This window comes from Malaclemys terrapin, chromosome 8 (genome assembly GCF_027887155.1).
Source record: "Malaclemys terrapin pileata isolate rMalTer1 chromosome 8, rMalTer1.hap1, whole genome shotgun sequence".
Taxonomy (NCBI): Eukaryota; Metazoa; Chordata; order Testudines; family Emydidae; genus Malaclemys; species Malaclemys terrapin.
The window spans coordinates 77,200,773-77,214,620 of record NC_071512.1 but is presented as its reverse complement, the minus strand read 5'-3'; the positions used below and the strand labels follow the sequence as shown (position 1 = coordinate 77,214,620).

General features: G+C 41.4%; 1 protein-coding gene across 14 annotated transcripts in view; it reads right to left on the bottom strand.

The window, feature by feature from the left end:
* EVI5 (ecotropic viral integration site 5) overlaps positions 1 to 13,848 on the bottom strand; it is a 142,738-nt gene continuing 128,890 nt past the window's right edge. For 12 of the 14 annotated variants that reach the window (XM_054036615.1, XM_054036620.1, XM_054036621.1 and 9 more), the window contains one exon: positions 12,117 to 13,399. In XM_054036615.1, coding sequence (XP_053892590.1) covers positions 13,085 to 13,399 — 315 coding nt within the window. In that variant the 3' untranslated portion in view covers positions 12,117 to 13,084. Of the gene's footprint in view, positions 746 to 12,116; positions 13,400 to 13,848 lie in introns of those variants that run through there. The other 2 variants (XM_054036622.1, XR_008445871.1) reach the window with 2 other exon arrangements.

The following is a 13,848-nucleotide window of genomic DNA, read 5'->3' as shown; positions in this document are numbered from 1 at the left end:
TTAATGACATAAAAGGCTTTATTTGTAACTAAGTGTTAAACAATACAGCAGTCACCCATTGCCAGGCAGGCCAGCTATCATTGCAACAGCCAAACACCAGTTACAAAAGAACATTTCCAAAACAAAGAAGTGCATTAACCAGAGCAAACATGACAGAAACCTCCTACCGCTTGCATGTCTCCTGGCCTCCCATTTCCTTGCCTCATGTTCCATAAACTTTGTAGGGGGAAGGAGGTGTCCACAGGAGAGGAGATCAAGAAGGAAGGCTGCATGGGGTTATTTGCCCTGTCCAGCCACTCCTGGGATCTAATTGCATGGGCCACCCACACATGGAGTTGTCCAGGCTATTTCTGGACTGAGGGTCCATTGCAGGAGCATCAGGCTGTGGTGAAGCAGAGGCAGCAAGACCTGGTAATCTTGTGGCCATGATAGAGATGAGCAACCCAAACAATTCTTTCTGCTGAGCTCTGTCCTCCTCCGTTAGCCGCCATTCCTGTTCCAGGACCCATGTTGCAAGTGCCTCTCCCACGATGAAACCCTGCCCTCTAGCTGTGCGGTGGGCCTCAGCCTTTCCTCTCACCTCTTGGCAGGCCTTTCCTCCAGTCTTAAGTCCCTCTGCTTCTGCACCTGGATGCGCTTGTCAGCCTTCTCAAGAACTTTGAGCATAAGCTCATCACAGAAACACTTCTTCTTGAGAAGGTATGTTGACTCAAGGAGGTACAGCAGCCAGTAAAGTTCAAGGCGCCTGAATAGGACAAGACACAGAGGGTTATTGTCTCAAATAGCTCAAGGAGGAGCTCAGAATTAATTCTTGTGGAATTTCAAGGACATTTCAAAAGTGAACTGCAATATATTGTGAAAGGGATGTTTCAGGCCACAGAATCTCCCTGGACACAGCCTGGTTAATTGCAGTTATAGAAGTGCAGAGACGGTGGTAAGTTTAAAATTATAAGCTGTTTGTTTTATAAGGATTACATAACTACTTAGGTTGAAAAGTGGGTGGGTGGGCGGCCAGTGGCCTTGCTACAAAAGGCTTTTTCTATCATTTCACGCCTTTCACATTTTGAAGGACATCACTGTTTTTGTGGTGCCCTAGTGGCAAAGGGAGATGTTATTCCAAGCTGCTCATGGGAAACCCACAGAGAATGCAGCCCAAGTATTAGAACATATAGTGACTGAACAGCACATCTCTGAGTGGAGTGGGCTGGTCAGCTACCAAGGTGGACCTGGAAAATACACCCTTCCCAGCAGTGGGACTACCTCTCTGGAGTTCCTGCTTCAGGAACAGTTTGCAGCTATCAGCACCTGGGATTGGGGCAGAATCCAAGAGGGAATCAATAAGATGCTGCATTAGCCTCTACATGGCTTACTCTGTTATGGCTACATGCAAACACGCAGAACTCCCCGGCCTTCCTCCTCTCTACCACTAGCACATTTCTGAACAAAAAGCGAAACCCCACTCAGACTTGGGACAAGGGACTTTGTCACCCATGGACTACCCCTAACTGAAGGGGACTAGATTTGGGAATGAACACATTTCCCCAAACATACACACATGCACACACACTGTTCATTATTTCCAGGCAGCTCAATAGACTGTTGAGTGATTATAGAACGGCAAAATTAAAGCCACAGCAATGTAATATTGTTTTAAAGAAAATAGGAATCACCCCAGCAAAAAGATGTGCCTTTCCACTAACAATACTCTTTAAAGCTGCTCTTTACTGTTTGCATTTCCCAGTCACCCTTTTGAATGCCACATGTGTTAAAGCGTATATATTATTTTAACATGTTTTTTCTAAAGCAGATGAACTGGAGAACTGGTTTTGTGTGTGCAATGTCAGCTTGTGTGTGTTGTCAGATATACCCATGAACTGTCTGAATGTGAGAGAAAGAACTAAAGATTCTACAGGGTACTTGGAAAACTAAATTTAAAGACAGAATAAACCCCAGCTGAGTTTTTCATCACTTTTTCCAAGATATGTTTGGCTATGTCTCTCACTTTCTCAGATTGTGGAGTAAGTTTAAGTTTTGTCCAGTACAATTCTCCAGACCCTCACTTACACCACAGAGGACCTGAACCTGCACAGCGCCAAGCACCCACACCTTCTTTTACAATCAGCTGGAGTTAAGGATGCTCAGCCCCTCACCGGGCATTGTTGATAACAAATAAGACTTATTTGTCCATGTGAGGATTGCACTGCAAGGATTGGGCCTTAATCTTAAAGCCAGATCGCCATATGCAGGGAAAAACCCTGTGCACTGTTAATAGCTATGAGCTAACATGACATCCTGTGGTTTTAGAAGAAGAGTAACATGCTTGCATATTTCCTGGTGCCAGGCCTGGCTGGCCTGGCTACAAAGGTAATGACTGAGCACATATTTTTTTCTATATTTCCTTTTTCCCTAGAAATACCATTTCACATATTTTATGGCTACAGCTTTTGTTCTTGCTATCGTCATTACAAGGATTGGAGAAACTGGAGGTATCAGTTATATTATACATTAGATGGTGTAACATACACTGATTCATAGCAAATGCCTTATTGCTTTTGTATTTCCAGTTAATTTGGTATTTAATTGGATAATTAATTCCTGCAAAGTAGAAGTAGTTGTTGTAGATTGGGCTTGTCTCTTATTTATCACAATTTAGCCCCATCCAACCAATGAAAATAAGACTGTGGCCAACTTGTGTGTGAGTTAAGCAGCATTTTCACTGTTCTAAGAGGCTGTTTATAGAAATTTAATGCTACTCAGATCATCTATTGCAAATCACACTGTTGCTGTTTTTGTGCTTCTTACTCTGTAGCATATGGTCTTTGATGCTATGGGCTACTGGATAAACATGTTGCATAACTATTATTTTATAGCCTGAACCAGTTTATACACTGCTCTAAAGCAAAGATGTAAAAAAATTCATAGTGTATGTTATTTAGGATCAAGAATTTCATATATCTTAAAAAAATTATCTCTCGGCTTTAGAACTATATGTAAACTAACTCAATCCAGAAATCGACCACGACCAGCGTTGTGGTTTCTAACAACCAGTCTCACTATAGCATTTGAGACCTTATTATGAAAGTCTATGGAAAGCCTTGTCATAAACTAAAAGTTCACCACACAAAAGGAGCAATATGCCCAGAATTATGGAAGAGTCAGAAATGACTCCATCGTTAACTTTGCACTGAGATTTTCCACTTAATGCAGGACTAAAATCTCTGTTTTATACATTGTTGTCTGAATCTAGTCTTCAAGTCTGGCTCAATGACTCTTCAAGGGACAATTGAATTTTCAAATTATTTCATCAGTAAAAGATTCTATAACTTTTGAAGAGGAAGCATTTAGACATGTTCCCTTTTTTAAAATTTGGGCCTTCTTTGCCTTGCATTCCTTTGGGTTCCTCTAGCTTAAAAATACAAATATTGCACGGGCTTCAAATTTCACCCAGAAATTTGTCTTCAGTACATCTTAGACTTAGGATGGTTTTTTAAAATTTAAAACAGAAAAATAAATGCATTTCTTGCAAATCCGTACAACCAAATTGAATCCTTAACCTACATGCAAACGTACAACAGTTTAATTAAGAACTGATCTGCATAGGCATTGCACCATTTTAAATAATTTCAAGAACTGATTTAGTTAAACTGGTGCAGTGCCCTGTGTGAATACTCTTGAATCACTTTAATTCTGGTTTATATCAGTTTAGCTTGGCTAAATCAATATCATTCCAGTTTAAAGCAGCAAGTGTCTAGAGACACAGTTGCACTGATTTAACTGTTTAAAGAAGCTGATGCTGGTGGGAAGAGGAAAGTATTTGGAGTAGTCTACAGCCATGGTGCAGTCGTCTTTGATTGAAGATTCACATCCATAATTGGTCAATTCAGTCCACAGTCTAGGAATACTCTTGGATTCCTCGGTTGACATTGGGCTCTCACATCGCAACGGCCATGCACTATATTTTTGAATCATCTCTGGTTGTCTAGGAGACTCTGTCCCATTTTGGCAGACAGACCTGACCTCAATCATTCCTGCTTTCTTCACCTCTGGGCTGGACTACAGCAATGTGATATACTTAGGCATGAACCCTTCAACACTTAGGAAATTCCAACAGGAAACACTGCAGCACGTCTCCTCAGCCACACAGGCTACAGTGAGCACATCACACCTGTCCTCTGCTCCCTGCACTGGCTTCTCATAGAATATCAAATCAAGTTCAAAGATTTGGGCCTTATTGTCAAAGCGCTCCATGGCGTGGGCCCAGAACACCTAAAAAAGAGTCCACAGCTCTGGGATGAAGACCATGGTTAATAACTTCACTTCTCTGATACAATGGAAAGTTCAACAATAAGAGTAAAGCTGCTCTGTGTGGGAGACAGAATCTTCTCTGAGGGTCGTGAGAGACTGGAATGAATTCGCTCAGGAACTAAGGACCATCACAAAACTTGACCACTTTCTGCTCCAAGTGGAAGGCACATTTCTTTGACCATGCCTTCTCCAATACAAATATGTAGCAATAGGTACATTAAAAACAAAACAAGAAAACGCCAATCCCTATCAAAATCTGACACTACTAACCCAAGCATCTTCCTCTAGGGCGAGGATGAGAGAACAAAACGCACGATAGATGTGTAATCATATTGCTTAATGCACTCCTGGAAGGTGCTCAGGGTACGTCTACACTGCAGTCAAAAACCTGCCGCATTGAGTCTCAAAGCCCAGGGCAGCTGACTGGCACTCAGGGGACTTGGGCTGTGGGGCTAAAAACAGCAGTGCAGGTAGCCAGGCTTGGACTGGAGCCTGGCTTTGAGACCTCCCCCCTGCACACACGGTCTCGGAGCCCAGGCTCCAGTCCAAGCAAGCCACTAAAAGGCTGTTTTTGTCCCAGCAGCCCAAGTGTGCTGACCAACCATGGCTGTGCCGCAGGTCTTTTACTGCAGTGTAGACATCCCCTCCAATACTACAGTGATGAGAGCAGTATAAAAATCTATAGCACGCATACCTTTATACCTTAAGACCATTAAAGAACATTATGAGCTCAAACAACTATTTTTGTCAACAAATAGGTAAGTGTCATTGCTAGTCCAGAACCTAAAAAACGTATATGGAAAAGTTTCTGGCCCTTACAGTTGGGAAGAAACCATTGAAAAAGCGATTCAGGTGTAACAGAGTCTCTAAAACATAAATCCGAGACAACGGGTAAAGAACAGACTGAGTAACAGGGTTAATAAAACATTAACGCTCATCCATTTAAAAGGTGGCTTAAGGCACAGATTTTGCTGCAATATAGCACTGGGGTAGTTCTGCTGTAAAAAGTGTTGAATCCCCCACATGAGAAAACTTTAAAAAGCACTCAGGTTTTTCTGGCCAGTGCTCAAAAACTTTAGGCTTCCAAATTCTCCCAACTTCATGTGAAAAAATCATAGAACTGGAAAGGACCTCGAGAAGTCATCTAGTCCAGTCCCCTGCATTCAAGGCAGGACTAAGTATTATCTAGACCAGAGTTTCTCAAACTGGAGTCCACAAAGGTATGCTGGGGGGTCTGTGGGCCACACTGAGCAACTCCTCCCCCTCTCTCCCCGCGCTTCCTGCATGCTGGGGAGTGGCTGTTCAGTGGCATACAGGAGGCGCTAGGAGGGAGAGGGAGGAGCAGGGATGGGCTGCGCTCCGGGAAGGAGTGGAATCATGACCAGGGCCGCCAGCCCCCGCTGATCAACTCCTCCTTCTTGCTCCCAGTGCCTCCTGCATGCCACAGGACAGCTGTTCCCCACTGTGCAGGAGGCACTGGGAGGGAGAGGGAGGAACGGGAATGGGGCGCACTCAGGGGATGGGACGGAAAGAGGCAGAGAAGAGGAGGGGCAGGAGGTGGAGGGAAGTGGGGCCTTGGGGGGAAGGGTGGAGTTGGGGTGGGGCCTGGGGCTGAGTGGGGAGGGCTTGGGGGTCTGCAAAATTTTTAAATCAAAATCAGTGTCCTTGGATTGCTAAAGTTTGCAAATCACTCATCTAGGCCATTGCTGACAGATGTTTGTCTAACCTGCTCGTAAAAAGCTCTAGTGAGGGGGATTCCACAACCTCCCCAGGCAATTTATTCCAGTACTTAATCACCCTGACAGTTAGAAAGTTTATCCTAATGTCCAACCTAAGCCGCCCTTGCTCCAATTTAAGCCCATTGCTTCTTGTCTTATCCTCAGAGGTTAAAGAGAACAATTTTTCTCCTCCTTGTAACAACTTTTTATGTACTTGAAAACTGTTACCATGTTCCCCCTTCAGTCTTCTCTTCTCCAGACTAAACAAATCCATATTTTTCAATCTTCCCTCATAGGTCATGTTTTCTAGACCTTTAATCATTTTTGTTACTCTTATCTGGACTTTCTCCAATTTATACATATCTTTCCTGAAATGTGGTGCCCAGAACTGGACACAATACTCCAGTTGAGGCCTAATCAACATGGAGTAAAGAGGAAGAATTACTGCTTGTGTCTTGCTTACAACACTCCTGCTAGTACATCCCAGAATGGTGTTTGCTTTTTTTGCAAGTGTTATACCAGGGGTCGGCAACCTTTCAGAAGTGGTGTGCCGAGTCTTCATTTATTCACTCTAATTTAAGGTTTCACGTGCCGGTAATACATTTTAACATTTTTAGAAGGTCTCTCTCTATAAGTCTATATTATATAACTAAACTATTGTTGTATGTAAAGTAAACAAGGTTTTTAAAATGTTTAAGAAGCTTCATTTAAAATTAAATTAAAATGCAGATCTTATCAGTTTAGTGCAGTGGTTCTTAACCTGGGGTGCACAAACTTCCTGGGGGTGTGAGATGCCCTTTCTGGGGGTGCGAGACATGCAATATTTTTTTAGAAAGTAAATCATCGAAAACACAAATTAAGCACAGGCACATAAGTACAACTACTTTGTTTCATCAAACCTATGTATTTATTAACATTATACATGTTTTAACGATTACTGTAATATACAAAGTTTTCAAGTTTTTAAGTTAATTGTAGTGTAATTTTTGATATGGGCTGCAGAGTGCTGGGACCAGGCCAGGAACAGAGCCCTGGGCTGGCTCCTGGTACCCCAGGCCGGCAGGAGGACTGAGAAGGGCCGGAGGCCTGGACCCCGGCTGGCAGGGGGCCAGGTGGCTGGAACTCCAGACCAGCAGCGAGGTGAGCGGGGCCGGCGGCTGGTATCCCAGGCCACAGCAGGATCAGCGTGGCTGATGGCCGGGACCCCAGACCAGCAGTGGGCTGAGCGGGGCCGGCGGACAGAACCCCAGACCGGCGGCGGGCTGAGCTGCTCAGCCCGCTGCCGGTCTGGGGTTCTGTCCGCTGGCTCCTGCCAGCCGGGGTCCTGGCCGTCGGCCCCACTCAGCTGCTGCCGGCCAGGGCTTCCATTCACTCAGGCTGGCAGTGGGCTGAGTGGGGCCAGTGGCCGGGACCCCGGCTGGCAGCAGCGTGCCGGTAAAAATTGGCTCGCTTGCTGCCTTTGGCATGCGTGCCACAGGTTGCTGACCCCTGTGTTATACTGTTGACTTATATTTCGCTTGTGCTCCACTATGACACCCCCCCAATCCTTTTCTGCACTACTACTTCGTAGGCAGTCATTTTCTATTTTGTATGTGAGCAATTGATTGTTCCTTCTTAAGTGGAATACTTTTCATTTGTCCTTATTGAATTTACTGCTCCAGTTTGTCCAGATCATTTTGAATTTTAATCCTACCCTCCAGTGCACTTGTAACCCCTCCCAGCTTGGTATCCTCTGCAAACTTTATAAGTGTACTCTCTATGCCATTATCTAAATCATTGCTGAAGATAGTGAACAGAACTGGACCCAGAACTGATCCCTGTGGGACCCCCCTGATATGCCCATCCTGTTTGACTGTGAACCACTGCTAAGTACTCTCTGGGAACAATTTTCCAACCAATTATGCACCTACCACATAGTAGCTCCAGCTGGGTTGTATTTCTCTAGTTTGTTTATGAGAAGGTGACGTGAGATAGTATCAAAAGCCTTACTAAAGTCAAGATATACCACATCTACTGCTTCTCCCTATCGACAAGGCTTGTTACCCTCTAAGAAAACTATTAGGTTGATTTAACACAATTTATTCTTGACAAATCCATGCTGTTAGTTATCACCTTATTATCTTCTAGGTGTCTGCAAACTGATTGCTTAATTATTTGCTCCATTAGCTTTCTGGGTACTGAAGTTAAGCTGACTGGTCTCAAATTCCCCAGGTTGTCCTTATTCCCCTTTTTATAGATTGGCACTATATTTGTCCTTTTCCAGGCCTCAGAATTTCACCCATCTTCCATGATTTATTGAAGCTAATTGCTAATGGCAAATATCTCTTCATTCAGCTCCTTGAGTATTCTAGGATGTATTTCATCAGGCCCTGCTGACTTGCAGACATCTAACTTGTATTAGGAATTAACTTGTTCTTTCCGTATTTTAAACTCTGATTCTATCTCATTTTCACTGGCATTCACTATGTTAGATGTCTAATTGCTACTCATCTTTTTGGTGAAAACTGAAACAAAAGTCATTTAGCACTGCTGTCATTTCCACATTTTCGGTTATTGTTTCCCCACCCCTCATTGAATAATGGGCCTACCCTGCCCTTGGTCTTCCTCTTGCTTCTAATGTATTTGTAGAATGTTTTCTTGTTACATTTTATGTCTCTAGCTAGTTCAATCTCATTTTGTGCCTTAGCCTTTCTAATTTTGTCCTACTTGTTTATATTCATCTTTTGTAATTTGACTTAATTTCCACTTTTTGTAGGATTTTTTTTTTTTTTATTTCAGATCATTGAAGATCACCTGGTTAAGCCACAGTGTTCTCTTGCCATACCTCCGGTCTTTCCTACACAGTGGAATAGTTTGCTCTTGTGCCCTTAATAATGTCTCTTTGAAAAACTGCCAACTCTCAAACTGTTTTTCCCCTTAGACTTGCTTCCCAAGGTATCTTGCTTACCAACTCCGAGTTTGATAAAGTCTGCCTTCTTGAAATCCATTTTCTTTATTGTGCTGTTTTCCCTCCCATCATTCCTTAGAATCATGAAATCTATCATTTCATGATCACGTTCACCCAAGCTGCCTTTCACTTTCAAATTCTCAACCAGTTCTTTCCTATTTGCTAAAATCAAATCTAGAACAGCTACTCCCCTATTGTCTTTTTCCACCTTCTGAAATAAAAATTTGTCTCCAATACATTCCAAGAACTTGTTGGATAATCTGTGCCCTGCTGTGTTATTTTCCTCCAACAGATGTCTGGGTAGTTGAAGTCCCTGTGCTTTGCATGATATTGTTGTCTAAAAAAAGCCTCATCCACCCCCTATTCCTGGTTAGGTGGTGTGTAGTAGACTCCTACCCCGACATCACCCTTGGTTTTTTATCCTTTTTATTCTTACCCAGAAACATTCAACAAGTCTGTCTCCTATGTCCATCTCAACCTCAGTCAAAGTGTATACATTATTGATATAAAAGGCAACCCCTTTTTTTCCCCCTAGGCCTATCCTTCCTGAGCAAGTTGTACCCTGCCATACCAATATTCCAGCCTATATGCATTATCCCACCAACTCTGTGCGATGCCAACGATATCATAGTTGTGTTTATTAGCTAGCATTTCTAGGTCTTCCTGCTTATTCCCCATATTTCTTACATTAGTATACAGACATCTAAGATACTGATTTGATTTCCGCCCTATGTTCTGTCATCTCGGAGTGCCAAAGAGGAAACAAGCATTTTCACCCCCCGATATGAAATATAACTTAAATGGAGACTGATTGTTTCACTGGCTCCACAGCACTGCGTTTCTCTGCTACTCCCTTTCCCAGCCTAGCTCCTGGTCTGGTTCTCAGGCCCAAAACTAAATGTATACACCCACCCACCCACCCTATTTATCATTTAATTTGCTCAAATTTATAATTTTCCAGTCTAATGTATGGTAAGATTTCAATTTTAAGAGAATTATTAAATAAGGTCCCAGTGGAAGGTCAGGTAAGGTTGTGCACTGTAGTACAGTTAGCTATTCTGTAGAATTCAACTATCTGGATCAGGTTTAAACCTCACTAGTACTCTTTCACTGATATTTTGATAATGAAATGGAAAGTAGCAGCATGAATAAAACAATCTAGGCTATTAACATGTATATAAACAAAGTTCAGGAAACAGCCCTTACCAATTAGGCTCATTCACTATCACTTGGGCAGTCAGGCAGTTATTGCAAGATCATAACACTTTGCTGTTCAAACAAAAAAAGATTTTACGACCATCCTCTAACTGAATTTTGCTCCTGCCACTTAATGCAGAACGTTACCTTTAAGAGAGACTTGCAGCTGGTATTGATAGGCAAAGAATAATTTGTCATCTATTCACATGAGTGTCAGTGATCCATGTGCAAACAAAGGTGGACAGATGCTTATTAGGGGAAAATAAGGCAACTGTCACCTAAATGTTAGTGAGCAAGAGAGCTCAGATTATTTTTGCTTTGACACATTTCTAGCAGGGTTTGGGTGTTAAAACAGTAAATGTTTATTGCAATAGGGTGAAACTTCATTCATAGATTCAAGGACTGGAAGGTACCTCAAGAGGTCATCGAGTCCACTCCCCTGCTCGCATGGCAGGACCAAATACTGTCTAGACCATCCCTGATGGACATTTATCTAACCTACTCTTAAATATCTCCAGAGATGGAGATTCCACAACCTCCCTAGGCAATTTATTCCAGTGTTTAACCACCCTGACAGGAACTTTTTCCTAATGTCCAACCTAGACCTCCCTTGTTGCAGTTTAAGCCCATTGGTTCTTGTTCTAGCCTTCGAGGCTAAGGTGAACAAGTTTTCTCCCTCCTCCTTTTGACACCGTTTTAGGTACCTGAAAACTGCTATCATATCCCCTCTCAGTGTTCTCTTTTCCAAACTAAACAAATCCAATTCTTTCAGCCTTCCTTTATAGGAAATGTTCTCAAAACCTTTAATCATTCTTGTTGCTTTTCTCTGGACCCTCTCCAATTTCTCCACGTCTTTCTTGAAATGCGGTGCCCATCATGTGTGATGAGAAATATATTGTCATTGATGAAGATAATGTAAACTCAAAGTAACGGAGGCAAAGACCAGGAGTAGCAGGAACTCAAGTAATAGTTAACTTCAAAGGTGTCACCTGCCCATTTTATGGTCAGTTATTGCCCGGATATGACCTACATACGTATAGTGTGGCCAAGATGCCCAAAGCTCACTTCTTTCACGGAGTGGGTTTCCTTTAAATTGTCAGGTTCTGTAACTAGTTTAACTCATTAAGTGAAAAAGGATCCTGTATTGGCCTTATTCCAAAAAGACTAGGAATCTTCAAAATTAAAAGCCAAGGAGATGCAAGTGGCCAATAGGGGACTTGGACTCTAGGGCCCCCGTTCAGCAAGGTCCTTAAGAATGTGCCTAAGTCAGCATATTAGTAGTGCCATTGAAGCTCATAAGCATATGTCTAACTCTAAGCACATGCTTAAATACCTAGATGAACTTTAATATTTCTAGAGGAAGCAAGCTTGTGCCATAATCCTGCAGTATCATTTAATTCCTTTCAAATCACAAGCAGTCCAGCTGCTAATATTAACAGTACATACTTCCACAGAATTTGTAATTGAGGAGAATTGCAGTGGTACATTTATGTCAAGAAATATTCTGGGCTAGGAAGAGTCTAAGAGACTAATGTCTAAAATGCTGTGCAGGACAGCAGTAGCAAGTCATTTTGATCAAAAGGCCTTGGAAAGGACAGGAAGAATTTGAGATCTAATCAGGGCTTCCTTTAGGGGTGACCAGTCACCCAGCATGCATTCATTCTCATTGCTCCATGTTAAATCATGTGCATCTTCACTAAATGCACTAATATTAGCTTTTTGGTTCTTAGATATTCTTGTACTGATCTTCCTCAGAATAACTTACTATAGATATCTGTTTTTACTGCTTTGAACAATCCGTCATTGGAACTGTAGTTAATTTAAAGCCAGATAAAAATACTTTCCATCTTTATCTGAACTACTCTCTGGATCTGCACTGTGCAATCACCTACAGAATCTCTAGGATACAGACATTAGTTATTACTAAGCAATAAGTGCTACAACAAATGTTAAATCATGAAAAATTTATTATAGTTATATATATATGAAGTTAAAAGTTTAGTCTGTTTTTGAACAAGCATTTTAGTTAGTCATGAACCTGCTAGTGTCAGTAGCTAAACAGATTAAATCTAAGATTAGTGTTTTGCCTTTATTTTGTAACTCACTATCAGTATGTATATACAGAATTCATTTGCCTGTTAGAATACCAAAGTAGCCATTTTGCAACATTTACATTCCTCATATAAAATGTGTAATATACATTTTCAGGTTGCTGCAGAGAGATATAAACATGTACAAAATAAACATTGTAGTTAACATACTTTGACCAGGTTTTTTATTAGCAACACATCAATAGCAGATGCACAAAAAATAAAAAAAAAGTCAGAATGATTTTAAAAACCTTTTGGACATTTGTGACCATTAATTTGTATTTAAAAACAGAAGAAATAAAGGCTTGTGTTTGGAGCCTTTTATGGGTCTCCAATAATAGTTATTTTTAATTAAAACCAAACAGTCAAACAACAAAAAATAATCAGACATACACCATGATCAGCCAGTTTGCGAACGTCTATCTTGATCACAAATGGATAACAATGTAAAAAGAACACATTAGTTCACGGAGTATAAAATATTGCACAAGAGCAGTTTCTTTTGAAGAAAAGATTTCCCAAGTTTCTGAATGGCAAAATGGTTATGCATTTAAAGAAATTATATATTTGCATTTTCTAAAACAAGGAACATTCAGTAATACTGTTAGAACAGTCATCCATCAGCTTCTTCCCAATCTACTCTATGGTATGTCAGTGATGAAGATTTGGCAAAGGTAGAAGGCAAACAGTAAAGTGTGTGTATACATATATACATATATTATATATAAAATGTGTCAGATAAGCCACAATAGCTATCTAATCCAAGCGCTGGGCATTTTTAGTCATTAAAAGAAATCTGAAGTCTTAGATGCTAGTCACAGTGATGATCACACAGTAGTAGAGTAGGATTCCATTCTTTGCTGGTTCTTTTGCTTTGGAATAATCTCGTCCGTATCCCCAGTGTCTAGAACACCTTCTTCAGTATCACTGTCACTGCTATCTACCACAGTTGGGGCCAAAGTCATCTGTCCAGTCCTTCTGTGTAAATGAAAACGGACCCTATCCTCCTGTATGGAGTTACTTATAAAATCTTCATCAGAAGAATGAAATGACTCATCATCTCCTATCAAATGGTTGACAATGTGAATCCCATCAAAAGTGGGTTGGTCGGAGAAGCCTTTCTGGCCTTTTAGGCATCTGATCTGTTAAAAACAAGAGTTAACATTTAATCACAGGTGAAGAGTCCAGCAATAGGAATAAAACCAACATGTTTGAAAAGTAAAGTATCCTTGACAGTCAATGATTTCTAAATGCAAGCAGGACCAAGATTGCCAAGCGTTACTAGAGTTTGAATGTCCAAGAGGAGAAACTTTAGAAAGGGGTTGAATGGGTATTCTGCACTTTTTGAAATCAGGCCCTTTAGGGTGTTTCAGGTTTGGTACCAAAATGCACTAATCGTACTCCTGAAAATTTTGAACTGTATGTACGAGTCCCGCTGGTTATTGAGGCTAAATCTTGTGTCTTTGAACATTCCCATTGAGAATATACTACAGCTGTGGAATTTCAGGTAGCCCTATTTATTACTGGACAGTCACTACTTTTCTGTATTATCTCAGGAAGGGTTTTTTGTGCTTGTCATCTAATTAGAAAA